This window comes from Lycium barbarum, chromosome 8, assembly GCF_019175385.1.
Source record: "Lycium barbarum isolate Lr01 chromosome 8, ASM1917538v2, whole genome shotgun sequence".
Taxonomy (NCBI): domain Eukaryota; kingdom Viridiplantae; phylum Streptophyta; class Magnoliopsida; order Solanales; family Solanaceae; genus Lycium; species Lycium barbarum.
The window spans coordinates 84,717,125-84,744,465 of record NC_083344.1 but is presented as its reverse complement, the minus strand read 5'-3'; the positions used below and the strand labels follow the sequence as shown (position 1 = coordinate 84,744,465).

The 27,341-nt window shown below is 39.5% G+C and overlaps 1 protein-coding gene across 1 annotated transcript; it reads left to right on the top strand.

Annotated features, from left to right (window-relative positions):
* The first annotated feature begins 983 nt into the window (after positions 1–983).
* Positions 984–17,629, top strand: LOC132607916 (uncharacterized). The gene is made up of 9 exons (XM_060321997.1): positions 984–1,476; positions 14,521–14,873; positions 14,984–15,246; positions 15,358–15,512; positions 15,672–15,818; positions 15,894–16,033; positions 16,432–16,646; positions 16,712–16,775; positions 17,237–17,629. Exons 1-9 carry the CDS (start codon positions 984–986, stop codon positions 17,627–17,629), a joined length of 2,223 nt encoding a protein of 740 aa, XP_060177980.1.
* Positions 17,630–27,341: the final 9,712 nt, after the last annotated feature.

Here is a 27,341-nt window from a genome sequence, read left to right as displayed (position 1 = left end):
ATCATATAGATGTTCAAGGTGCTCTAGTAATTAGTAAGACTGCAAATAATGTTGAGGCTGCAGTCCACAGTGAAGAGAACATCAATATGAAGCAGCTTAATGTGAATGCAAATGTGTTTACTCCAAAGAAGAATATCATGTCACCTGGGGATACAAAAGCCTGGGTAGAAAAAGGTTTTCATCGTCCCATTATTAGTCCTACTAATCAGTCTTATCAAGAGGCTCCTTCAAATACTTTTGTTAATGTTAATACTATTGGTACTGGTGTTAATGTTGGTACTAAAGGTGTGGAAAGAGTACTGTGGAGTGAGCAAGTGGAGGAGGGTGAAATTTTTTATAAGAATGAGAATCATGATCAATCTATAGGCTCTACTGACCCTTCAGAAAATGCTTTGGAGTTATTATTTGGTGTGTAGGATCCTGTTTCTTGTGAATATGATGGATGTAGATGAAGCTAAAGGTGTTAGTGAAGAGAAGAATGATGCACAGTCTCAATTACAACAACTAGTGGGTGGTCAAGATATGCCAGCTATTTTGAACTTGGAACTTACTCCACCTATAAGTATCAAGGCACGTGGTATTCCTCAATCTTATGACAATGCCAAAAATGGTGTGAATAATGCTAGCAAGGGAAAAAATGGAGTCAAGGGCACTGTTTCTCAGCAGAGGCAGGAAACATCAGTAGTAAAATATAAACATCAGCAACATTCTTCTAACAAGTATAGCAATCAGGTGGTTGATCCTAAAGCTAAGGGAAGTTTGCAGGTTGTTCTACCACAGGATGTTAATGCCAAAATAGATCTTGATGAAAAATCTATAGCTCAGAATTTTCAGAATGCAGCTAAGGATGGAGATTTGTCACCTACTCTAATCTCTAAGGCTATAGGGAAAACAAGGAAGAAGCAATCTAAAGAAAATGTTGTACCTTATTCAACAAAGGTGCAAACAAGGAGAACTGTCTCTAAATCCAGTATATGATCATGATGAATGCACTTATTTGGAATGTGAGATCAGTAAATACAAAGAAAGCCTTCAAGAGGCTTTTAACAATGCATAATAGGTATAGTTTCTTCCTTATTGGGTTGATGGAACATTTTCAGAAACCTTATAAGTTGGAAAGCTATAGAATGAGACTTGGTTTGGAGACAGCTTTGCATAATGTCAATAACAAAATATGGGCATTTTTAGATGAATCATGGAAAGTTACTATCCTTATTGACAGTGAACAACATTTAACTCTAAGGTTATCCAATTTGGAAGTGGATACTGAGATGATTGTTACCTTAGTTTATGCAAAATGTGATAGAGTGGATAGAATTGAATTGTCGGATGCTATGGATTATTTGGAAAATGATATGACTAGGCCTTGGCTTGTTGCTGGGGATTTCAATGTCGTAACTGATGAAAATGAGAAGTATGGTGGCAATCCAGTATCATTGAATGAGGTGGAATACTTCAGACATTGTATTACCACATGTAATCTCACGGATTTAGGCTACAAAGGAAGTGTATTCACATGGTGGAATGGAAGTGTTACACCTCGGAAAAATTTTCATTGATGCACAGTGGATAGACTAATGAGAGGCACAAAGTATACGATGTTTCAATAAGTAATAAATAGCATTGGATGATCCTAATTGAGATTTCGAAGGCATTCGAGGTAATAGAAGAAAGTTTGCCAAAAAAGGCAAGGCATACGTTATGTATCGGAAAGGATTTATCAGTAACGAATTAATGATGACTTAATGATGTTTTGAAGAAGAGCTATAATGTCCCTTATATTGTTAATGAGGTGTTAAACAAGTGTTAAGAAGGTTCCATAAGGATTAGAGATCAAATGAGTCGACGAGAACGAAATCGGAATAGCTGGGCATTATACGGCCCAACATACTGGCCGTATAAATTATATTGGCCGTATGTTAGGCCATATATTTAGCCCAGATTGGCAGCATTCACTGGACCAAATCTACGGCCAGACATGCTGTCAGTATAATTTATACGGACCGTATGTTGGTCCGTAGAAACAAGACGGGACAGATTGTGTATTATTAATAAGGGGATCAAGTTCATTTCATTTCATTTCCCCTTCTCTCTAGAACTCTCTAAAACATTTCTCCACACTTCATCTACAAGAATCCAAGAGAGAGTAAGGATCAACTTCATCAAACCAAGGAAATCAAGTGTAAGAAACTTATTAGAGTTCATCCAAGTCAAGAAATTCCAATGGAAGTGAACTAGGGTTTTGGTGTAAGAGGGGTATTTCCGCTCAAGGCTTATTCCTACACTATCTAAGGTAAGTTTTATGATCACTCTATGTTGTTTAAGGTATTGAGAAGTTGAAACACTTGGATTGTAGAAGGATATAGAAAATGGGTCACAAAGATGAGAGTAACGAGATTTTAGTAGTAGTTTGGAATGAGTCATGAATATTGATATGTTGTGATTGTAAGTATGTTATAAATGACATTTAGGACATGGGATAGGTATTATATGCAAGAAAACGTACTAGTATACTACGACCATTATTATGGATGAATTGAAGTGAAATTGTGGAATGTGGGTAATGTAGATGAATGAAGATTATTGGTTATAATGTTGTGAATATTACTACAGACGTTTGGGAATTGATATATGATATGAGGAAAGTTGTATAAACTAAGGAAATGCTGCCCAATTTTCTCTAGCTTTAGTAAGCACGTTCATATAATCGGTTAGCTAATGTTAATGCGAATTCTCTTGAAGGTAGAAACGTGAGCATTAAAGGAGAACAATCAAGCGATGGAATTGTCAAAACGAAAGAGGTATGTAAGGCTAGTCCCTTCTTTCTAAGGCATGACTCCTATGGCATGAATCGTCCTATCTTTCCATGATTTTCCTACATATCGGAAATTATGAGTCTACGATTATAAAGAGCTTCATACAAGATAAAGAAAAGAGATACGTTACGAGCATGACAATACTGATGATGAATCTAAGTCTAGAAGTCCTAAAGCTCATGATATGACATTCCTATGAAGCTAATGGTCCTTATATGATTCCTATGATATTATTTTCCCTAGCTCTCCATGACTTTCTTACATTCCGGGAACTATGAGTCAACATTGATAAAGAGCTTCTTATGAGATAAAGATGAGAAATATGTCATGAATACGATGATAATGATGACGATGAGTAAGTATAACGAATCCTAAAGTGAGATATGATGCCCATGAAGTTAATGATTCTAAGTATGGTTCCATTGATGTTTTTTCTTGTGTACACTCACCTTAAAACGTTAGTCCCTTCAAGGTGAGATATGATGATTATGATTGCTCCATAATGTAATCGGGGGTCCATGACCTCATGTCACCCCGACATCGCCATAGTTGCCTTCAATGTTCTAATGTATGCTTTAATGATGGATGTATGGTAATTCTAAGGATGATGTTGATTTCATTTATGTATTTTTTTATGTATATGTATGTATGTATGTATGCATAGCACTCCCACTGCTCAGTTACATATAGCATCGAGTCCCGGAAGGGCCGAGTATGGATAGCATTGAGTCCAGGGAGGGCCGAGTACGGATAGCATCGAGTCCCGAGAGGGCCGAGTAAGAATAGCATCGAGTCCCGGGAGGGCCGAGTACGGATAGCATTGAGTCCCGGGAGAGTCGAGTACGGATAGCATCGAGTCCCGGGAGGGTCGAGTACGGATAGCATCGAGTCCCGGGAGGGCCGAGTACGGATACTATCGAGTCCCGGGAGGGCCGAGTACGGGTGATACCAAGCCTATATAGCCGGGTACGTGGCTGTACTGCATTGTAAGTTATTATATATGTAAGCATGTGGATGTAACAAGTGTATCTCTAGGAGAATAAAGGGGTAAGTACGTATGACGAATATTTAAAAAATATTATGAGAAATGAACGGTTCTTTTATCTTATGCTATCCCTCACGCTCTTATCATGTTATTATCCACACCTTACATACTCAGTACATTGCTCGTACTGACGTCCGTTTTCTTTGGACGATATGTTCATGCCCACAGGTAGTGTCACGACCCGACTAGGGGGCCGCGACGAGCACCCGGTGCTAGCCCACCCGGGCACCCCTTAGCTTATACTTAGACTTGCATCTAGGTGAGCCACATCATTAATCATACATTTCTAAGCATCGACCATGCTAGTCCCATTGGACGACAACATCTTCAATCATCATAGGCATCTATGCCACAACAATGTACATGGACCGACGAGGCCAACAAAATGATATACAAAATATAGGCCGACAAGGCAAGACATATCTAACCATATACACGTGACTACGAGCCTCTAAGAAGAGTAAAACATATCACATGAGAGGGATAGGACCCCGCTATGCCCATAATTATATACACAAAATAATAAGTACCCAAAAGCTATAGCTCCGAAGGAAATGGAGCTTCGATATGTAATCTCTGAATAAGCACCTATGGATCAAGTCTGTCTCCCTGTGCACCTACGGGCATGACGCAGCGTCCACAAACAAAAGGACGTCAGTACGAAGAATGTACTGAGTATGTAAAGCATTATCAACATAAATATAGAAGCATCATAGACAATATATGAAGTGGCATAGGAGGGAAGACAATAATACCATCATTATGGCACTTACCTGGCTTTCATAGGAACTTTCCATTTCTCATGCGTATTTCATAATAGTGTTTGTATTCGTATACATGCCCCTATTCGCATTCATATACATAGTCTTTTCACATTCATATTCATATTATATACATAGCCATACACTTATATACATACATAGCGTACCCGACCATAAGGTTCGGTGTTTCATACATACTTGGCCAACCAAGGCTCAATGTTATATCTACCTGGCCCTACCAAGGCTTCAGGGTTATCCGTACCTTCTGCAGATGTGTGCGCGCGTTACGTAATCATATACATCCATATACATATATTCTACCCGGCATTATAAGCTCGGGGTTCATTATAGCCCTGTATAGGCACACATACGTATAATAGCCCATAGGCACCTTTAGCATCATCATTATTATCGTCATCATTACTATCCTCTTCATTATTGTTGCATCTAGATCATATGCCTACTCGTCATACGAGGAGCGTAGTGCAATCGTAGTATGTATCAAGGATCGTGAGCTTACAAGCTCGGAAAATTTATCAATTGAAGGCAACATACGCGTATAGAGGATTTAGAGAATTGGCCAAAGAACCATGCCTTATGAAAGAAGGGTTAGCCTTACATACCTTTTCGTCAGACTATTCTACACTTGCATGTCCCCTTCCAATGTTAGCGTTTCTACCTTCATTAATATCATAACAATGGCCATTAGTCATTCACATTATCCACATTATCTAGATTTCTCAACTTGTTTCCAATTCATCCATGTTCAAGGTCGTAACACCCAACTTCATCCATCTGTCTAAAGTGTCTAGTTCATGATCTTAATACCATTTATAACACATTCATATCACAACACAACAACATTCGTGATTCAATTCAAACTATTCCTCAAAATGTCACTATTCATCATTCATGACCTAGTTGACCATATTTTCTACAATCCATGCATTTCAACTCTCCAATATCTTAAACATCATATAAATATCATGAATCTTACCTTAGAAGTTGTAGGAACAAGCTTTAGTTGATAATTCTCCACTTTGAGCAAAACCCTAGTTTTTCTCCATTTGGATTTCTTGACTTGGATGACCTTTGATGATGTTCTTACTATTGATTCACTTTGTTTTATGTTGTTGATGACTTATGATCCTTGAAAACTTGGATAATAAATGTAGAGAGAGGTTTTAGAGAGAAGGTGTGTAATGTGGAAATGAAATAAAACAAGTGTTGGTCCCTTTATTTAATGAATTGTAAAATCTGTGTTGCGGTGAACAGTGGTCGTAAACTGAGTTTACGACCACGTATTCCATTTTACGGTTCGTCCCTCGCTTTCGTCTTTAACCATTTCCAGAACCAGAAACTTTAGACTGCAACCATGGTGATTTACGACCATGGTTTACGGGCCGTAAATCACTTTACGGTCCGTAAACCAGGTCGTATTTTACCATTTCCTCAACTGGCAGAAAGTTGAAGTTTTGCATGCCAGTTTACGACTTGGCAGTTTACGGACCGTATACCATTTTACGGTCCGTATTTGCACTTTACGACCACTGGGCAGATTGCAAATCTGCAACTTTTCATATTTCGTAGGCTTTTCATTCCAATCATCCACATCCATTTGCATGCATTGCTCACCTCATACCTTGCATTATCTTATCCAACTTTCTCATCTTACGTCGGATACCTTTGAAATCTCACTTAAGGTCATCAAACGTCGTTTCTTGCTCATAGACATCATACACCCATACTTATCACTAGTTCATTCACTTGCGTACCAACGGAAAATTTTCCGAGGTATAACATTTTCCCCCCTTAAGAACATTCGTCCTCGAATGTTAAAGTCTTCGGGGATTCTATAAAAATTTCGCCAGAGTTTCCCCTGTAATATGGCATTACCATCCTGCCACAACAACCTATAATATCGATGCCACACAGGGCTACAACACAATAGCATACAAAGTTTGGCCACACACAACCCAAAAGCATAAAAGGAAAGCATACATACCTTAGAATCTTGACGTCTCGTCTTGGACTTCTTCCAAGGGCTGAAATAAATGTGGGTATTTGGACCGCATACTCTCTTCTGCTTCCCACGTCATTTCCTCCCGTTTGCTATCTCTCCATAGAACCTTAACTGAGGCTACTTCTTTATTTCTAAGCCTCCGTACTTGCCTATCTAATATGGCAATGGGTATTTCATCATAAGTTAACTTTTCTGTCACTTGAACATCATTTACTGGGACGATCCTCGTAGGATCTCCAACACATTTCCGAAGTATCGAGACATGGAAAAACTGGATGGACTGACTCCAAATCTGGAGGTAAATCTAACTCATAGGCCACCTTGCCTATTTTTCGTACAATTTCATATGGCCCAATATACCGGGGGACTAAGCTTCCCCTTTTTGCCAAATCTCATTACGCCCTTCATTAGCGACACTTTCAAGAATACCCAATCTTTCACTTCGAACTCTAAGTCCCTTCGACGATTATCCGCATAGGACTTTTGACGACTTTGAGTCGCTAGCAACCGATCTTGTATGAGCTTAACTTTCTCTATAGCTTGCTGAACCAAGTTTGGCCCTATCAATTTAGTCTCTCCTGATTCGAACCACCCAATCGGGGATCTACACTTTCGCCCATATAAAGCTTCATACGGTGCCATTTGAATGCTAGACTGATAACTATTATTGTAAGCAAACTCAATGAGTGGCAAATGGTCATCCCAGTTTCCTCTAAAGTCTATCATACATGCCCGTAACATGTCCTCAAGAGTCTGAATAGTACGTTCAGCTTGTCCATCGGTCTGTGGATGAAATGCCGTGCTAAGGCTAACTCAGGTCCCTAAACCCTCTTGGAAAGACTCCCAAAATTTAGCTGTAAACTGAGTCCCTCTATCGGAGATAATAGATACTGGAACGCCATGGAGTCTCACTATCTCTTTAAAGTAAAGCCTTGCATAGTCTTCCGCCACATAGGTCGTTCTAACCGGTAAGAAATTAGCTCACTTGGTGAGTCTATCCACAATCACCCATATGGAATCATACTTACGTCGAGAATGGGGTAACCCTGAAACAAAGTCCATGTTAATCACTTCCCACTTCCAAGTTGGGATTTCTATAGCTTGCAACAATCCACCCGACTTTTGGTGCTCAATTTTCACTTGTTGACAATTAGGACACTGAGCTAGGAATTCCGCTATATCTTTCTTCATCCCGTTCCACCAATATATAGACTTAAGATCATGATACATCTTCGTCGCTCCGGGGTGAATAGAATAACGGGAACTATGAGCTTTTCTCAAAATCTGGTGGCGTAAACTTGCCACATCGGGAACACATAATCTTCCTCTACACCGGAGAACTCCGTATCCTGAAATGTCAAATGATGACTCCTCTTTCTGAGGGAGTGTATCTCTATACTGCATTAGCATGGGATCCTCATATTGTCGCTCTTTCACTTCTGCTACTAGCGACGAGACTGCTGTATTCTGGATAGTAGCTCCGCTGCTACCTGAGTCTACTACCCGGACTCCTAGGCTAGCTAACTGCTGGAGCTCACGGGCCATTTCCCTCTTCTCTGGTCGTACATCACTTAGACTTCCCATCGATCTACGGCTAAGAGCATCAGCCACAACATTTGTCTTTCCGGGGTGATACAAAATCTCGACATCATAGTCTTTTAGCAACTCTAGCCATCGTCGTTGCCGCAAATTCAACTCTTTCTGCTTGAAGATGTATTGAAGACTCTTATGATCTGTATAAATATCCACGTGGACACCATATAAATAATGTCTCCATATCTTTAATGCATGAACCACCGCGGCCAATTCTAGATCATAGGTAGGATAATTCTGCTCATGTTTTCGTAATTGCCTTGAAGCATACGCAATCACTTTTCCATGCTGCATCAATACACAGCCTAGCCCAACACCTGAAGCATCGTAATAAACGACATATCCTTCCAATCCCTCTGGAAGTGTCAGAACTGGGGCAGAAGTCAATCTACCCTTTAATTCTTGGAAACTACGTTCGCAAGCATCTGTCCATTTAAACTCTGCCGATTTCTGGGTCAATTTTGTGAGTGGTGCAAAAATAGAAGAAAAACCTTCAACGAACCTCCTGTACTAACCTGCTAAGCCCAGAAAGCTACGAACCTCTGTAAGAGTTATGGGCCTTGGCCAAGTTTTCATGGCCTCAATCTTTTGGCTATCCACTCGAATGCCATCGGCTGCAACGATATGCCCTAAAAATGATACCGAGTTCAACCAAAACTCGCATTTGGAAAACTTTGCAAATAACTCTCGAGTTCGAAAAACTCCAAGGACAGTAAGAAAATGATCCGCATGCTCCGCCTCGGATCTAGAATACACCAAGATGTAATCGATAAATACTATCACAAATAAATCCAGGAAGGGTCTGAACACATTATTCATCAAATCCATAAATACCGCTGGCGCATTAGTTAGCCCAAATGACATTACCCGGAATTCAAAATGACCATATCTTGTTCTAAAAGCTGTCTTAGGGATATATTTTTCCCTAACTCTCACTTGATGATACCCGGACCTCAAATAAATCTTTGAAAACCATTTGGCACCTTGCAATTGATCAAACAAGTCATCAATCCTCGGGAGGGGATATTTATTCTTAATCGTCACCTTATTCAATTGCCTATAATCAATGCACATTCTCAAAGAGCCATCTTTCTTTCAGACAAACAATGCGGGAGCTCCCCACGGGGATGAACTAGGCCTAATAATGCCTTTCTCAAGCAAGTCTTTCAATTGCTCTTTCAATTCCTTCAGTTCGGCGGGTGCCGTTCTATAAGGAGGAATAGATATAGGTTTAGTGTCTGGCAACACATCAATAGCAAAGTCAATCTCCCGCTCGGGAGGAAGGCCTGGAAGCTCTTCCGGGAACACATCCGGAAATTCATTCACTACGGGAACTGACTGAAGAGTCGGCGACTCAGCTTCTACATCTTGAACTCGTACTAGATGATAAATGCACCCTTTTGTGATCATTTTCCTTGCCTTTAGATAGGAAATAAACCTACCTTTTGGTGATGCCGTATTTTCTTTCCATTCTAACACTGGTTCTCCCGGAAACTGGAAACGAACCACCTTCATCCGGCAATCAACGTTGGCATAACAAGAAGCCAACCAATCCATACCCATAATGACATCAAAATCTACCATTTCTAGCTTATGCAAATCAATCATAGTACGACGATCACAAATCACAATCACACAATTTCTATATACTCGGCTAGCTATTACCGATTCACCCACGGGTGTAGACACCTCAAAAGGTTTGATAGACTCCGGCTCAATTATAAATCGACCCGCAATATATGGAGTAACATATGATAATGTGGAGCCCGGATCAATCAAAGCATATACATCATGAGAGAATACCGATAATATACCTGTGACCACGTCAGGAGAAGACTCAAGATCTTGGCGTCCCGCCAATGCATAAATACGATGCTGAGGACCGCTAGAAGTGGGAGCTCTCCCTCTACCTCTACCATGGCCGACTGGCGCATGTGAACCTGGCCCCGTAGGGCGTACAGATGCTGATGATCCGGCTGCCGACCCTGATGGCTGGGTCCTACCTCTACCCTGTACTGATGGGCAATCACGCATGATATGGCCTGGTTGACCACATAAATAGCAACCATCCGAGCCCAATCGGCATCGACCCCAATGCAACTTCCCACACTGGGAACATCGTGATACAGGTGGCCTTGACTGGCCTGAATCATCTCTGAACTAAGGTCCTGAATAACTGGGACTCGGCCCTGAACGAGCAGATCTATCAAGGCTCTGGCCTGGAAACCGTGGAGATGCACTGGTCATAGAATAGCCTGAATGTCTAGGGAACTACTGCCTGTGTCCGCCTCTATACTCATTTGTCAGACCCGAAGATCTAGCTCTCTTGCTATGTCCCCGATCTTGCTCACGCTCACTTCTTCGCTGTTGTAGGCTTTCTTCTAAGTTCTGAGCATGTGCCTGAATGCGTGCAATATCCATACCGTCCTGAAGGGACGCAATCAAGCATTTATCCATCAAGTGTGGCCCTAGGCCCTTTACAAATCGGTGTACCCGGTCCCCCATATCCGCTACTATGGCCGAAGCATACCTAGCCAGGGACTTAAAGCAGAGGCTATACTCTAGGGCACTCATACTACCTTGCCTCAAGTTCAAGAATTTATCGGCCCTAGTTCGCCGAACTTCCGGAGGCATATAATGACGGAGAAAGGCATCAACAAACTCTTGCCATACCGGGGGAGGTGCATTGGCCCCCCGTGAAGCCATCCACACCGTATACCACTGGATCGAGACATCTCCCAATCTATATGACGCTAACTCCACCGACTCGGTGTCTGAAGCATGTATCAATCGGAGTGTCCTCAACATACCGTCAATAAAGTCCTGAGGGTCCTCCTCCGGCTTTGACCCAAAGAATTCTGGAGGGTTCAAAGTAATGAAATCACAGGCCCTCGCACTAACAGCCCTATCACCACGCCCTAAACTTTGCCTCTAAGTCTGGGCCGCAACCAACTGAGTCAACAAATTAATGGCCTCTTTCACATCTTGGCCAGAAGCATCCGGTGGAGGAGCTGGAGGTGCTGGAGCTGGTGCTGAGGCTCCCTCACGCTCCTTAGAAACAAGCACTGTCTTGGAGGACTGAGATTGAGCCGCACTCTGGGACTCACTTTCCTCTACTACCGGTGACGATGCTCTTGTAGCCCGCTTTTCTGCCACCGTCTTGCCCTTTTGGGCCGTTGTAGCCTTTTTTCTTTTTAGGCATCTCTGAAATACACAACACACGATTAAGGAACAAGAATTTCTTACATCATAGCTCTATCGCACGATTCTTATGAAGAAAGGTCATTTATTCCTAAAATATCTGCAGCTTCCTGTTTATAAGTGTGGCGCGCAACACACCCATAACCAAGACTCTACTAGACACAGCTCGTAGACACACCCTAGGACTGAACTGCTCTGATACCACTTTTGTCACGACCCGACTAGGGGGCCGCGATGAGCACCCGGTGCTAGCCCACCCAGGCACCCCTTAGCTTACACTTAGACTTGCATCTAGGTGAGCCACATCATTAATCATACATTTCTAAGCATCGACCATGCTAGTCCCATTGGACGACAACATCTTCAATCATCATAGGCATCTATGCCACAACAATGTACATGGGCCGACGAGGCCAACAAAATGATATACAAAATATAGGCCGACAAGGCCAGACATATCTAACCATATACACGTGACTACGAGCCTCTAAGAACAGTAAAACATATCACATGAGCGGGACAGGACCCCGCTATGCCCATAATTATATACACAAAAGAATAAGTACATAAAAGCTATGGCTCCGAAGGGAATGGAGCTCCACTATGTAATCTCTGAATAAGCAGCTATGGATCAAGTCTGTCTCCCTGTGCACCTGCGGGCATGATGCAGCGTCCACAAACAAAAGGACGTCAGTACGAAGAATGTACTGAGTATGTAAAGAATGATCAACATCAATATAGAAGCATCATAGACAATATATGAAGTGTCATAGGAGGGAAGACAATAATACAATCATCATGGCACTTACCTGCCTTTCATAGGAACTTTCCATTTCTCATGCGTATTTCATAATAGTGCTCGTATTCGTATACATGCCCCTATTCGCATTCATATACATAGTCTTTTCACATTCATATTCATATTATATACATAGCCATACACTTATATACATACATAGCGTACCCGACCATAAGGTTCGGTGTTTCATACATACTTGGCCAACAAGGCTCAATGTTATATCTACCTGGCCCTACCAAGGCTTCAGGGTTATCCGTACCATCTGCAGATGTGTGCGCACGTTACGTAATCATATACATACATATATATACATCCATATACATATATTCTACCCGGCATTATAATCTCGGGGTTCATTATAGCCTTGTATAGACACACATACGTATAATAGCCCATAGGCACCTTTAGCATCATCATAATTATCGTCATCATTACTATCCTCTTCATTATCGTTACATCTTGATCATGGGCCTACTCGTCATACGAGGAGCGTAGTGCAATCGTAGTATGTATCAAGGATCGTGAGCTTACAAGCTCGGAAAATTTATCAATTGAAGGCAACATACGCGTATAGAGGATTTAGAGAATTGGCCAAAGAACCATGCCTTATGAAAGAAGGGTTAGCCTTACATACCTTTTCGTCGGACTATTCTACACTTGCACTCCCCTTCCAATGTTAGCGTTTCTACCTTCATTAATATCATAACAATGGCCATTAGTCATTCACATTATCCACATTATCTAGATTTCTCAACTTGCTTCTAATTCATCCATATTCAAGGTCATAACACCCAACTTCATCCATCCGTCTAAAGTGTCTAGTTCATGATCTTAATACCATTTATAACACATTCATATCACAACACAACAACATTCGTGATTCAATTCAAACTATTCCTCAAAATGTCACTATTCATCATTCATGACCTAGTTGACCATATTTTCTACAATTCATGCATTTCAACTCTCCAATATCTTAAACATCATATAAATATCATGAATCTTACCTTAGAAGTTGTAGGAACAAGCTTTAGTTGATAATACTCCACTTTGAGCAAAACCCTAGTTTTTCTCCATTTGGATTTCTTGACTTGGATGACCTTTGATGATGTTCTTACTATTGATTCACTTTGTTTTATGTTGTTGATGACTTATGATCCTTGAAAACTTAGATAATAAATGTAGAGAGAGGTTTTAGAGAGAAGGTGTGTAATGTGGAAATGAAATAAAACAAGTGTTGGTCCCTTTATTTAATGAATTGTAAAATCTGTGTTGCGGTGAACAGTGGTCGTAAACTTAGTTTACGACCACGTATTCCATTTTACGGTTCGTCCCTCGCTGTCGTCTTTAACTATTTCCAGAACCAGAAACTTTAGACTGCAACCATGGTGATTTACGACCATGGTTTACGGGCCGTAAATCACTTTACGGTCCGTAAACCAGGTCGTATTTTACCATTTCCTCAACTGGCAGAAAGTTGAAGTTTTGCATGCCAGTTTACGACCTGGCAGTTTACGGACCGTATACCATTTTACGGTCCGTATTTGCACTTTACGACCACTGGGCAGATTGCAAATTTGCAACTTTTCATATTTCTTAGGCTTTTCATTCCAATCATCCACATCCATTTGCATGCATTGCTCACCTCATACCTTGCCTTATCTTAGCCAACTTTCTCATCTTACGTCGGATACCTTTGAAATCTCACTTAAGGTCATCAAATGTCGTTTCTTGCTCATGGACATCATACACCCATACTTCTCACTAGTTCATTCACTTGCGTACCAACGAAAAATTTTCCGAGGTGTAACAGGTAGACAGGGAGGCCAGATTCATAGGAGCTTCTAGTAGACTTTGAGGGCACTCCATTGTTCCGGAGGTGCCATTGATTTATTATTTTGTGTACATATATGTTTTGGGCACGACAGGGTCCTGTCCCGTCCATTTGTCTAGTACTCTAGTAGAGGCTCGTAGATACGTATGTGTGGGTAGTATGGTCTCGTGATTTCCCACGTGTATATATGTATTATTTTGATAGTCAAAGGGCTTATGTATATATAAAGGTAAATATGTTTCAAATGAAAATGGTCTTCCTACAATTATGAGCATAAGAAATACGACTGTACGCAGAATGAGTAATAGAACGAGTGGTGCTCGGTGGTTAGCCCCGGGTACCCGTCATGGCCTTAGCCGGGTCGTGACAGGAAGGAGTGCAGAACATTGTATCTTTAAGAGACTTGATAGGTGCCTTAGTAACTTTGAGTTTCAACAGCTTTATCCAGGCCTTGAGATTACTTACCTGATTAAAAATGGCTTAGATTACTCTCCTTTGTTAGTTGAATTGAAGCAGCAGGTCCAACATTTTAAGAAACCTTTCAAATTTCTTAACCTTTGGGTCAAACATGAGACATTTTTGGAGGTGGTCCAAGCCAATTGGGAGACAGATATGAATGTTAATTCATTCTATGTTTTCAATTCTAAGTTAAAGAATTTGAAGAAGGTATTAACAGCTTGGAGTAGATCAACTTATGGGGATATATTTCAGCAAATAACCAACATGAAAGGGGTGATTAAGGCTCATGAGACTATTTTTGAAGCTGATCCTTCATATGCAAATAAAGAGAAGCTCAACAAAGTTAATGCAGAATTGACTAGGCTATTAAGTATAGAGGAAGACTTTTGGAAGCAAAAGGCTGGCTTGAAATTGATGCAGAAATTGCTTATGAAGCCATTAGATTCTTTTAGGCTCAGTTCCATGAAGTTACACCACCAGTCCAGTTTGATATTTTGGAACATATTCCAAGACTTTTTACTGTGGAACAGAATGAAGCTTTGGTAGCAAGGCCTACTAAAGAAGAAGTTAAAAATGCAGTTTTTGGGCTTAACAGTGCTAGTGCAGCAGGTCCTGATGGCTTCACAGGTTTATTTTTTCAAACTTGCTGGGAAATTGTTGGTAATGACATTTTTAACATGGTAGGTGATTTTATTCATGGTTCAGAGCTTCCAAGGTACATTACTCATACAAACCTTGTTCTGCTGCCTAAAAGGGATGAAGTTCAGAACTTTGGGAATATGCGGCCTATAAGCTTAAGTAATTTTTTTAATAAGGTTTTTTCTAGGGTGACTCATGAGAGGTTGGCTACTTTTTTATCTGACTTAATCTCTCATAACCAAGCTGGCTTTGTTAGAGGTAGGAGTATAGTGGAAAACATTTTGTTGACTCAAGAAATCATCACTGATATCAGACTAAGAACTAACAAAGGGAAGAAGAATGGTAATTAGATTGTCCAAAATGTCGTAATGAAGCTTGATATGACAAAATCATATGATAGACTTTCATGGAGCTTTCTCACAAAGGTTCTAAGGAAGTTAGTATTTGGAGAATGGTTCATCAGTCTGATCTATGAACTAATAAGGAATAATTGGTATTCAGTGCTCATTAACGGACAGGCTCATGGATTCTTTTATTCAACTAGGGGAGTTAAACAAGGGGATCTTTTGTCCTCTACTTTATTTATCCTTGCTGCTGTAGCACTGTCTAGAGCATTGAATGTGTTACATGAAAATCCTTGGTTTTGTGGTTTTTGATTGCCTAAGTGGAGTTCCAAAATTAACCACTTAGCCTATGTTGATGATACTATCATCTTCTCTTCAGCATGTGAGATCTCTTTGAAGTTGATCATGGATGTTTTGAAAAATTATGAAGCTGCTTCAGGTCAATTGATTAACAAAGCAAAAAGTTCCAGTTATCTGCATGATAGAGTGGATGAGGATGTGTTTCTTAAAGTGGAGAGGGTAACTGGCTTTAAAAGAAAGGATTTTCCTTTAATGTATCTTGGTTGTCCTAGTTACTATGCTAGAGGTTGTATGGCATTCTACTCGGATTTGATATCTAAAGTCAAGAACAGGCTTCAAAGTTAGAAGTGTAAATTGTTATCCTTTGGTGGAAGAGTTGTGTTACTCAAGCATGTTCTACAAGCTATGCCTATGCATTTGATTTCTGCTATTGATCCACTTGATTTTGTTATCAAGAAACTTCATAAGATTTTTGCACAATTCTTCTGGAGTAACAAAGTTGGGGAATGAAAATGCATTGGACAGGTTGGGACACTGTTTGTTTGCCTCATGAAGAAGGTGGTTTGGGATTCAGATGCTTGATGGACATCTCATTGGCTTGATTTGCCAAATTATAGTGGAATTTCAGAACCAAGCCTACTTTGTGGGGTGCATTCATGAGCAATAAGTATTTGAAGAAGAACAATCCTATTCTTGTTCCATGGAAGAAAGGATCATATATTTGGAGGAAGATGTTAGAAGCTAGAGATCTCATTGATCATGAAATATGGTGGCAGCTGAGGATGGGATCTTCATTTTTTTTGTTTGATAATTGGACTGGTTTAAGTCCATTGTATTTTCTCACTGACCCTGATTTCTATTGTGATACAATGTTTATGATGTTGTTACTGAGGGAAGATGGAATGAGGCTGTAATTAGAAACAGTTTGCCAGAGGAACATGCAGAATTTATATTGACTGAGGTACAGCCTCCAAGTAGGGGAAATGATCTCGATGTTCCATATTAGAGGTTATCAACTAATGGTCAATTCAGTGTGAAAACAACATGGGAATATGTTAGAAGGAAAGTAGAAAAGAGAGATATCTATAAGAAGATGTGGGTAAAGGGATTGCCTTACAAAGTTGCTTTAACTATGTGGAGAGTATGGCACTTTAATGTCTCTTTGGATGAAGTGGTTAGGAGTTGGGGTTATAACTTACCCTCTAAGTATTTATGTTGTCCTGCAGATCCAAAAGAAGAACCATCTCTCATATTTTCTTAAGATGCGCTACTGCAAAAAGAACCTGGTCTTATTTCAGTGTTGCTGCAGGTATTGAAATCACTAGTATGCACTTGCAGCAAATTATTTTAAAGTGGTGGTCTGTTGATGTGAGGCCTAGAATGCAAGCTATTTAAAATGTTGTTCCTTCTATTGTTGTGTAGGAGTTATGGAAGAAAATAAATGGGGATAAGCATGACAATAAGGTGACAGATGAAAGAGTTATATATCAAGCTTCAACCTTGATACAACAACTAGTGAAATTAAGGAAACCATGTATACAGAAAGTTCCTCATAGGTGGCCTGAGATTCTGCATATTTTGGAATCATTTGTGCCTAAGTTGAAAGTAACTAAGGTGGTGTGGAGTTTTCCTATGGAAAGTGCATGGAAGTGTAACGCAGATGGTGCTACTAGGGGTAACCCTGGTAGGAGTTCATTTGCATTCTGTGTAAGGGATCATAAGGGTGATTTGGTTCATGCATTTGCTAAGGAAATGGAAGAAAGTACAAATACAGAATTAGAGGCAAGAGCTTTACTTAAAGCTGCTAGGTATTAATTGTCTCAACATGTGTACTCATTCACTCTTGAGACTGATTCCATGCTCATGAAGATGATATTGGAGAGGGAGTGGAAACCCCCTTGGCACATTGTATTTATGGTTGAGGAACTATGGGATATCGTGGATCATTCAAATGTTCAGGTTCTGCATATCTTGAGAGAGGGTAATCAATTGGCTAACCACCTAGCCAACTATGTTCTTGATCATGGTTAAGTACAAGTGTATAATTTTGCAGATTCAACAGCAAGGAAAATCCTTAATAGTGACAAACTACAATGTCCATAAAGATTAGAACTCAGAGGAGATACAAATGATGAAGTTGGAGGAGGAGGGACTGTATCATCACACTCAAGTCCATTTGGAGAAGAGTACGGTGATAGTTTTTTCCACTATTATTGTTTTCTTTTTTGCAGGTATTATGGCAACTGATGGAATTCATGTAATGAAGGAACTCAAGAACCATGTACACTCACTATCTATAGATGTCTACACTACTAATCTATGTAGCTTGGAAATGATGTAGTTTTCCTTAGATACAAAGTTTATCCATGTTACTGGTACATTGATCATGGCACAAGATATGATGTGTATCCAGTCTTACTTGTGCACCAAAGTCAACACAGTCCACTTATAGAAGTGGACACACTTTGTGTCAATGATCTTGCTAATGCAGGATAGGATTTGATGCAAGTTTGGAAGATGATTGTTTCATCCATTGATCCAAGTCCTATAGGATATGATATGGATAGGACAAGGCCCATGATGAAGAATACAGATGTTTCATTGATAAGGAAATCTACACCTGATACAAAGGAAAACATGATCCATGTATTGACTTGTCTTCAGTTAGTGGTATTAGTATTTCATGCTCATTCTACAGGAGATATAACAATCTATGGAGAGTGTTTATAATTTTGTAGAGGAGGGTATTTTACTGAATATGCAGATGATGGAATCCACAGAGGAAAGAGAATATGTTATGCTGCACATTGGAAAAAATGCAGTGCAGTACAATTATACTGGCTCATACTCAAGATCTCGGAACCAGAAGAGAGTCAAGATCAGGATCTGAAGCCTGCATATAGTTGCAATCTCTAGTTTTTTACAGAACTGGAGACTTGCATCAATGCAGAAATATTGTTTCATAGAAGTGGAAGGACACACTTTATACTTGATATAGTTTTCTCTTTTTCAGGAAAGTTGTGTAATGCAAAACCTGCAATATTGGAGACATTTTTTCTTATAGATCTGGAGTCAATTCACCCAAACAACACACATTAACTGGGATGGAATATATACAAATTAGCAGTACTTTCATTTAATACCAATGATCTAATTTATATTGGACATGAGTTGGTTTTTAAACTACTGATATGCATAGGATATTGTTACATTACATATGCAGTACATGAGGCTACAGTTCTAGTATGGTCATATAATGCATCAAGGGTACAAACTTGGGACATTAAGGACTTTACTAAGGGCTACAGTTATTTACGGCCAATACAGGATGATACATTTCTCGATATCAGTCATTGGAGCTCATCATGGACACACCATTTAGATGTTGCAGCTAGAAGGCATATATGTTGGTCATATTATGCATCAAGGGTACAAACTTGGGACATGATATGGTTAACTATGGACTATACAAGGTTACAGTTCATCACACATTGCATTTTCAAAGGATTACAAAGTCCAGTCCATACAATGAGAGATGGATATACACCACACATAACTCATGATCAGAGAGAATAGACTCTTTGGCTTTGCTGGATGCATTCTGAGGATTATGTTACATTAGGTTACTTGTTAGTTTATTATCTAGCCATTAGTAGTAGTAGATTAGGATATATGAATCCTGGTTTTCTCATTAGATTATTTTTAGCATTTCCTAGCAAGTTGGAAACTATGTAAAGACTTATGGTGATTTGATTTTGAGAAAAAGTTATAATATTAGCCCTAGTCCCACAAGCCTAGTGGATATTGTCTTAAAAAAAAAAGAATAATCAATTGTAAAACATGGCAGACGCCTCAATAAGTCGTATGACACTTTCAACCTCCACCCACAATCCGACAACCATCTATGGAGCTTCTAAGAACATAAACATGGTCTAGCACATCGGGACGCAATCCGAAAACTAAAAACAATAAAACTAGATAGGTGGGTTGTCCCATGAATAAGAGTGTGGGCTCACCAATAAGTCTGGAAAGCAACAAGTTCTCCTATTTTGTACGCGTACCACGAACCTGCTCTTCTTCGTTACCTAACATACCATCAAAAACAACAACGGTGTGCCTAAGTACTGGGTATTCAGTGAGTGTCTCCAAGATAATGGTTAATAGAAAAATATATAAGTAATAAGTATAATTGAACAGTATTGAGAAACAGTTCAACACAAATGGTAACATCTCATGAATATCCAATATAAGACAATGATGAAGAAAAAATCACTTTGAATATGTAAGTCGTTCTCGTTACCTTATGTTCTTTCAAACGATTCGAAATTCAACGATAGAGTAAGCTAGTAACCTCATTAAAATCACCAGTAAAAGCCAATAACACAAGAATATATCAATATTCGACTTATTGTACTGTTTATCACATTAAGTCTTCTCACTCATGAACCCAAGATCATCAACAAGTCACTCACAAGCAACCAAAGTATCACATATGCCAATACAGGCCCAAATCAATATAATGAAGCGATGACCACTTACGGTTCCCTAAAACCTCATAGAAGCACCACATCGGGGTTTGTCACCCTTGATGGCTATCCTTCCTCCCAAATAGCTAGGAAAAACCACATTAGAGTTATGAACCGTCGATATCTATCCTTCCTCCCGAATAGCTAGGCAAAACCACATCTGGGTTATGAACCCTCGATGGCTATCCTTCCTCCCGTATAGCTAGGCAAACCACACTAGGATCCATAGTGACTACCCTTCCTCCCGAGTAGCTAGGCCAAACACAAACAATAGAAATCATCGCATATAAGCCGAATCACAAGTCCTGGCTTGGAAGTCAAACCTCAAATCATGGCATAGAAGCCGAATCACAAGTCATAGCATGATAGCCAAATTGTTCATTATGAATTATGTTCATCATCCCGTTAATAGGGGAGATCAAGTCATTAAGCGGTTTAGAGACCATGTTTAATCATTAATCAACTTTCAACTCGCCAAAACCCATTCATAGGGCAAAACACATTTTATTCTAGGTTTTAAAAATCGAGTTCAATCATCCCATAATAGGGGAAAATCATGTTTAAAGATCATCACTTTAGAAATCAATTCAATCATTCCATAGTAGAGGCAATTTAGTTCTAAGATCATCGCTTTAAAAATCAAGTTAAGTCATCCCTTATAAGGAATAAAGCATGTTCAAAGTTCAAAGCTTTATAATTCAATTTCAATCATCCTTTTGTAGGGGAAATCACATATAGATATATATATAATATAATACACATAAGGTTTAATGCGAGCTTGTCCCTCACGCACACAAACCTTGCAAAAGAAACCATTTTTAAAGGTTGAAAATGGCACGACCCAATTTCACTAAGTCGTACGGGCACTTACCTTTCCCACCTCGGTAGGAGAACCTTTAACTCGACATTCACTAATAATAAAAAATAACGAAAGAAGTAAAATGGCGAAAGCCTCACAAATATAATATAAATAAGAAAATGCAAAAGTAAATGAAATCCACCCCAATATTTGTTCTGGTCATACAAGAGCATCTAACTAACTACTACAAGTCTGAATCATAATAAAACATAAGTAGTCTCAAAGATCATGTCTCAGAATAGGAATAAGGACATAATGATAGAAAGAGTCATCGGGCAGCGAATGTCCTCATGCTCACCCTGAAGGACTCGAATCAGCCATCCTTGAATATCAGTCACAAGGAGTACAAGTTGATCTCACCTGGTACTCTGCATTCATAAAAGAATGCAGCAAAGAATGCAGCAAGTGCAGGTCGGTACAAACAACAAGTACAAGTAGGTATCATAGGCCGACTAAGACTAGCTAACGTCTATAAAGACAACAGAGAAAGATAAGTACGTGAACTAACAAGTACGAGTCAACACAAATCTATATCCGCAGAACATCTCCTATGTTATAGCATCTAAACCCAACTGTGCCAAGTCTCAATAAAATCAATCCAAAATAGTACATCACAATAGTATCACAACGAGTCATCACCTATGTTATAGCATCTAAGCCCAACTGTGCCAAGTGCCAATATATCACACCGAATCCGTATATCACAATGGTATCACAATAAATCACAGGAATATCACAGGAAGCCAAATTATACAATGCAATGCAATAATGTATGAAATGTGAATGCAATGCATATGTTGTGTACACATGTACTCTGATGATGGAACATCACATCTCGATAGCATAACCCATGGGGGACCAGTGAAGTCCATGTACCTCACGATTCCGGCAACAACCTCGACAACTGCTACCTCACAATTCTGGCAACAAAATCGGCAATCGCTACACACAACCTAAATTTCGGGATAACCATCGAACATCGGTCCTTATGTCACTCTCATCCAACCGAGCCCAGCTCATAACAGTGTTTCATCAAGTATCATCAATGTATCAATAGTATATCATGATGGATGAGAATGCGTGCAATGTATGAGTTCAATGTCAATAATCAAATCAATATCACAAGTACCACACATGGGCACACCAACAATATCATGAAAAAGCTACACAATAAGCCATAATAGAACATTATCCTCGTATCAAACGTCGACAAGTAAGATACTACAATAACATGGTTAAGATATATCAATAGTATCCAATATCTACTATCTCCACGTGGCATCAAGCCAACAACAATAGAACAAGATAAGTCACAACACAACGGGGTGGTTAACCCCAATCACACAACAAGGCCCAACCTAAGATAATATCCAACCTAACTTCATACCTGAAGGTTTACATGCATTCTCCGATAATATCATCTAAACATACGCTTCGCTAATCGAAGTCTCACCATAAAGTAAACCATGACCTACCTGGAAAGCTGAACAGCAATTCTCCAACAGTCAAACCTTGATCTTGCCCTTCCTTTGTGCATCATGATAATGAAAGTCTAATCATATCCGGATATAAAATTAGAATCAATAAGAAAATACCCAAATAACCATATTCCTAATCAAGTCCCAAACCCTAACTCATGGAATGAGAAAAATGAGGAAATTCAAAGCATACCCATAATGGTCTTAGAAGAATTTTGGATCAAAAAGTTAGTTCAAAAACCCATTCCCAACCTCAAGGGGGAAAATGGTCATTTTATAAGAAATTTGGGTTTAATGAGGTCAAATTATGAATCTAGGAAGTCATACGAATCCAATGGTACCCATATTGACATACTTTAAATCCAAACCCAAAAAGTCTCCAAAAATAGGAATCCGAGCCACGAAAGGCAAAATAGGAAATTTAGTTCAAAATCAGTTTACCCATTACTTATGGAGCCTATATACCAAAAATGAGTGAAATTTATCCACTAATTCATGTTTAATTGAAGAAAAACCAAGTTCAAGCCTAGGGTTTCAAATCCCCAATTTACCTCCCTTAATTCAAGAATCTTAGCATGAAAAATCCTACTAAACGATGGAATAATCATAAAAAGGTAGACGACGTGAAGTTAGTAAGTGAGGTTATTGTCAAGGTTATAAGAGATTCGACATGATTATTCCATGTATGCGGGAGTTTTAAGTTGCGTACAACAAGTATCGGGAAGATTAGAGGCGGAATAAACCAGAAAAACTGAGTATGACAGCTAAGCAACTCGATGGTTGTAAGTCGATGGACCGTCTACTGGTCGATGGATCAAAAACATGCACCGTCGAATAGCTCTTTGAGAATCAGGGGCTGCCTCTATTCGACATTGCGAGTCGACGGACCGTCAATCTTGCCGTCGATCTGTAGGCGGTGAAATTTTTTCTCTCTCTTATAAATTAAAAGGGCCACGACTTGGATCGTTTTTACACCAAAAAATCAGAACTCTCTAGACTCTTCAAGATCTCTCTACTCTCCCTAGCTATCCATACACATCCTAAGCTAAATCAAGTAAGAATCAAGCTTTTAAAACCCTAAGCAAGCTCATAGATGGTGATAATCCTTGTCCTTAGTTAAAGTTGTAATAGTTTGGGTTGCAAAAAAGGTTGGGAGAGTTAGGGTTCTTCAAGATTAAGGTATGTTCTCGCTTTATTTCTTATATTGAGTTGATCTGGCGATTAGTAAGTCATAAAAGTGAAGGAAGCTGTGCTAGGAAAAGTTATGAGACATTGTGTTGTAGTTGTTGTTTATGAATGGAATTTGGAAGGAAGTTTTGGATTGTTTTATGTGTAAAATTGTATATAATTTCTTAAATATGGAATTGTTGATGTCGTTATGGTTGTTTGGGATTTGTTCTGGATTTTGGTGGAAGTCAATAAAATAGGGGAACTGCTGCCCAAATTCTGCTAGCCCATTAGTTACTCTAGTTTGAATTTAAGACTGTTTTCAAGACTTAACCTTAGTATGAATCCGTTACACCTCGTATTTTGTATGTTGAAATTCGTTAGGTGTTGCTTGTCCTAATTGTGGAAACTGGAGTTATCTTCTAGGATATATGAGATTATATGTTCCTATCTTATGGTTATGGGGGGTTTAAGTTCATGAAATAAGCTATGGAAGGATTTCAGAACAAGCGAATTAAGGAAATTAAGTTTGTCGGAACTTCGGGAAAACTTGGCAAAATTTTGGACACGATTTTAGCCCAACTTGAGACAGGTATATCTCCTAGAATATTAGGAGTTTTGGTGTGTTTCTTTTGTCCAAATTGAAGTTCATTGAGTCTAGTTTCCAACACAACGAACCGTTCGTCAATGTGCCATCGGAGTAAAATTTATGGGTGTTTTAAGACAAACTGCTAGGGCAGAACATTTTGACGGATCAGTTTGATGGACCGCAGAAATTTCTGCGGCCCATCAAATGGTATTTTCCCAGCGTAAAACAGTCACAGTGAGCCATGTTTAGCTAGAAAGTTTGACGGAGCTTTTTGACGGTCCGTCAAAGTGAGCGTAGAATTGTCCGACAGGATTTTAATTCACGTTTTATATATTTCATTTCACCTCATTTGAGCTCATTATTTCCCCAAAATAAATCTTAGGGCTCTCCAAACCTCTCTCCAAGTCCATAAACTAATCTAAGAGAATCAAGAGATTCAAGTGCTAAGAAGCTTGCTACGGTTTGTGGAACTCAAGATTTCCTATGGTGTTGATGTTGGAGACTTCACTTTAGTGGAGTAAGTTGATCCAAGACTTGTTCTTGAGTGATTAAGGTAAGATTTCACATCTTTTACATATGGTTATGGTTGTTTCATTGTTATGCCATGTGGGTAAAGGAAGAAAAGTGGAAATAGAGTTCAAGTGAACTTGAGGATATCATGAGCTATAGGTTAACTTGAATTGTAAATCTTGGCATATTATGAGTATAATCTTGATGTGGGTGATACTAATGATGTTAGGGAAGCATTGTATGTAAGTATATATATGGTGTTGTGTTGTAGCTATTGTTATGCATGATCATGAAAAGGAGTTTTGGGGATTGAGTGATGCTTAACTTGAATGAAGCCTCTTGATTATGGTATTGTTGATAATGTCGCTGTTGTTGGGAGTTGTTTTGGAAATTGGTAAAAGCAGATGAAATAGGGGAAAATGCTGCCCGATTTTCGCTAGCTCAAGAATTGTTCTAGTTTGAACTTAAGAGTGTCATTAAGACTTAACCTTGGTATGAATCCTTTTAAATGTAGATTTCTCAAGCTTTGGAGGTGAACGCTAAGTAGTTAAAAATATATAAAGGTATGTAAGGCTAACCCTTCCTTCTTAAGGCATGATTCCATTGTTGTGCACCTATTCATGAAATTCACCATATCTTCCATGACGCCCCCATTTATAGAAGTGTTAAAGCTCCTAAGTCTTAATACTCTTATGATATTGTTGATCTCAGCCTACGATAGTTGGCCTTCTAAGGAAAGATATAGTGATGATGATGTTGATGATACTTATGTACTGCTATGTATATATATATATATATATATATATATATATATATATATATATATATATGTGCGTATGGCTATTTGGAAATACCGAGCTTACATGGCCGGGTATGATATCTATTGCGCGCACACCACTACAGTTAGGTACGTATAAGACCGAGCCTTGTTATGGCCGAGTATGTATGACACCGAACCTACATGGTCAGGTATAGTACTACTATATATGTATGTGTATGTAATAGAAAGCTCCCATTTGAAAAAAGGTAAGTAAATATGATGAACGTCTCTAGAGGTATAACTGGTTGTACTATCCCATGACTCTTATATCTTGTGTTATCCTTTAAGCTTTTATTATGTTATTGATTACGCCTTACATACTCAGTGCATTGTTCGTACTGACGTCTTTTATTTTGTGGACGCTGCGTCATGCCCGCATGTGGACAGGGAGATAGACTTAATCCTTAGGATGCCTATCTAGAGACTGCTTAGAGGAGCTCCATTTGATCCAGAGCTGCAACTGTTGGTACTATTCTTTTGAGTATATACATATGGGCATGGCGGGGCCCTATCCCGTCTTTATGATGTTACATACTCTTTCTAGAGGCTCGTAGACAGTTATGTATAACTAGATATCTCTTATCCTTGTCGGCTAATATTTTGTATATTATTTTGTTAGCCTCATCAGCTTATGTATATGTATATGGGCGTAGTTGGTGATGTTGATATAAAAGTGCTCTTGCTCGATAAGATTTGCATTATTGATGCACATGAATTGCAAGTTGGACTTATGGCTCACCTAGTTATGTTTGTGAAAGTATGATGAGAGGTTCCTGGGCGGGTTAACTCCGGGTGCCCGTCATGGCCCTCCGGTTGGGTCGTGAAAAAAGTGGTATCAGAGCAGTTCCGTCCAAGGGTGTGTCTACAAGCCATGTCCAGTTGAGTCTTGTCAATGGGTGTGTTGCGTGCCACATTTATAAACAGGAGGTTGTGGGCAATTAGGAATGAATGACCTTCTTTCTTCATAGATCGTCCAATAGAGCCATGATATAAGGATTTCTCTTTCCCTAACCGTGTGTTATGTATTTCAGAGATGCCTGTAAAGAGAAAAGCTACAGCAGCCCAAAAGGACAAGACAGTGACAGAAAGGCGGACTGAGAGAGTACCGCCGACAATTATAGAGGAGGGCAAGTCCCAGAACGAGGTTCCATCTCGGTCCTATCATTCATTGCCTATTTCAGAGGAGCTTGAGGGAGCCTCGGCCCCAGCTCCTCCACCAGATGCTTCGGGCCAAGATGTGAAAGAGGCCATTCATTTGCTGATTCAATTGGTAACCGCTCAAGCCCAGCGGCAGGGTATGGGTCATGGTGATAGGGTGGTTAGTGCAAGAGCCCGTGATTTTATTAGCTTGAACCCTCCAAAATTCTTCCGGTCGAAACAGGATGAGAACTCTGAGAGCTTTATTGATGGAATGTTGAGGACACTTCGGTTAATGCATGATTCGGATGTCGAATCGGTAGAATTGGCTTCATATACACTACGAGATGTTGTGGTTCATTGGTATACGGTTTGGATGTCTTCTAGGGGAGTCAATGCACCTGCCTTGGTATGGCAAGAATTCGTTGATGCTTTCTTTCG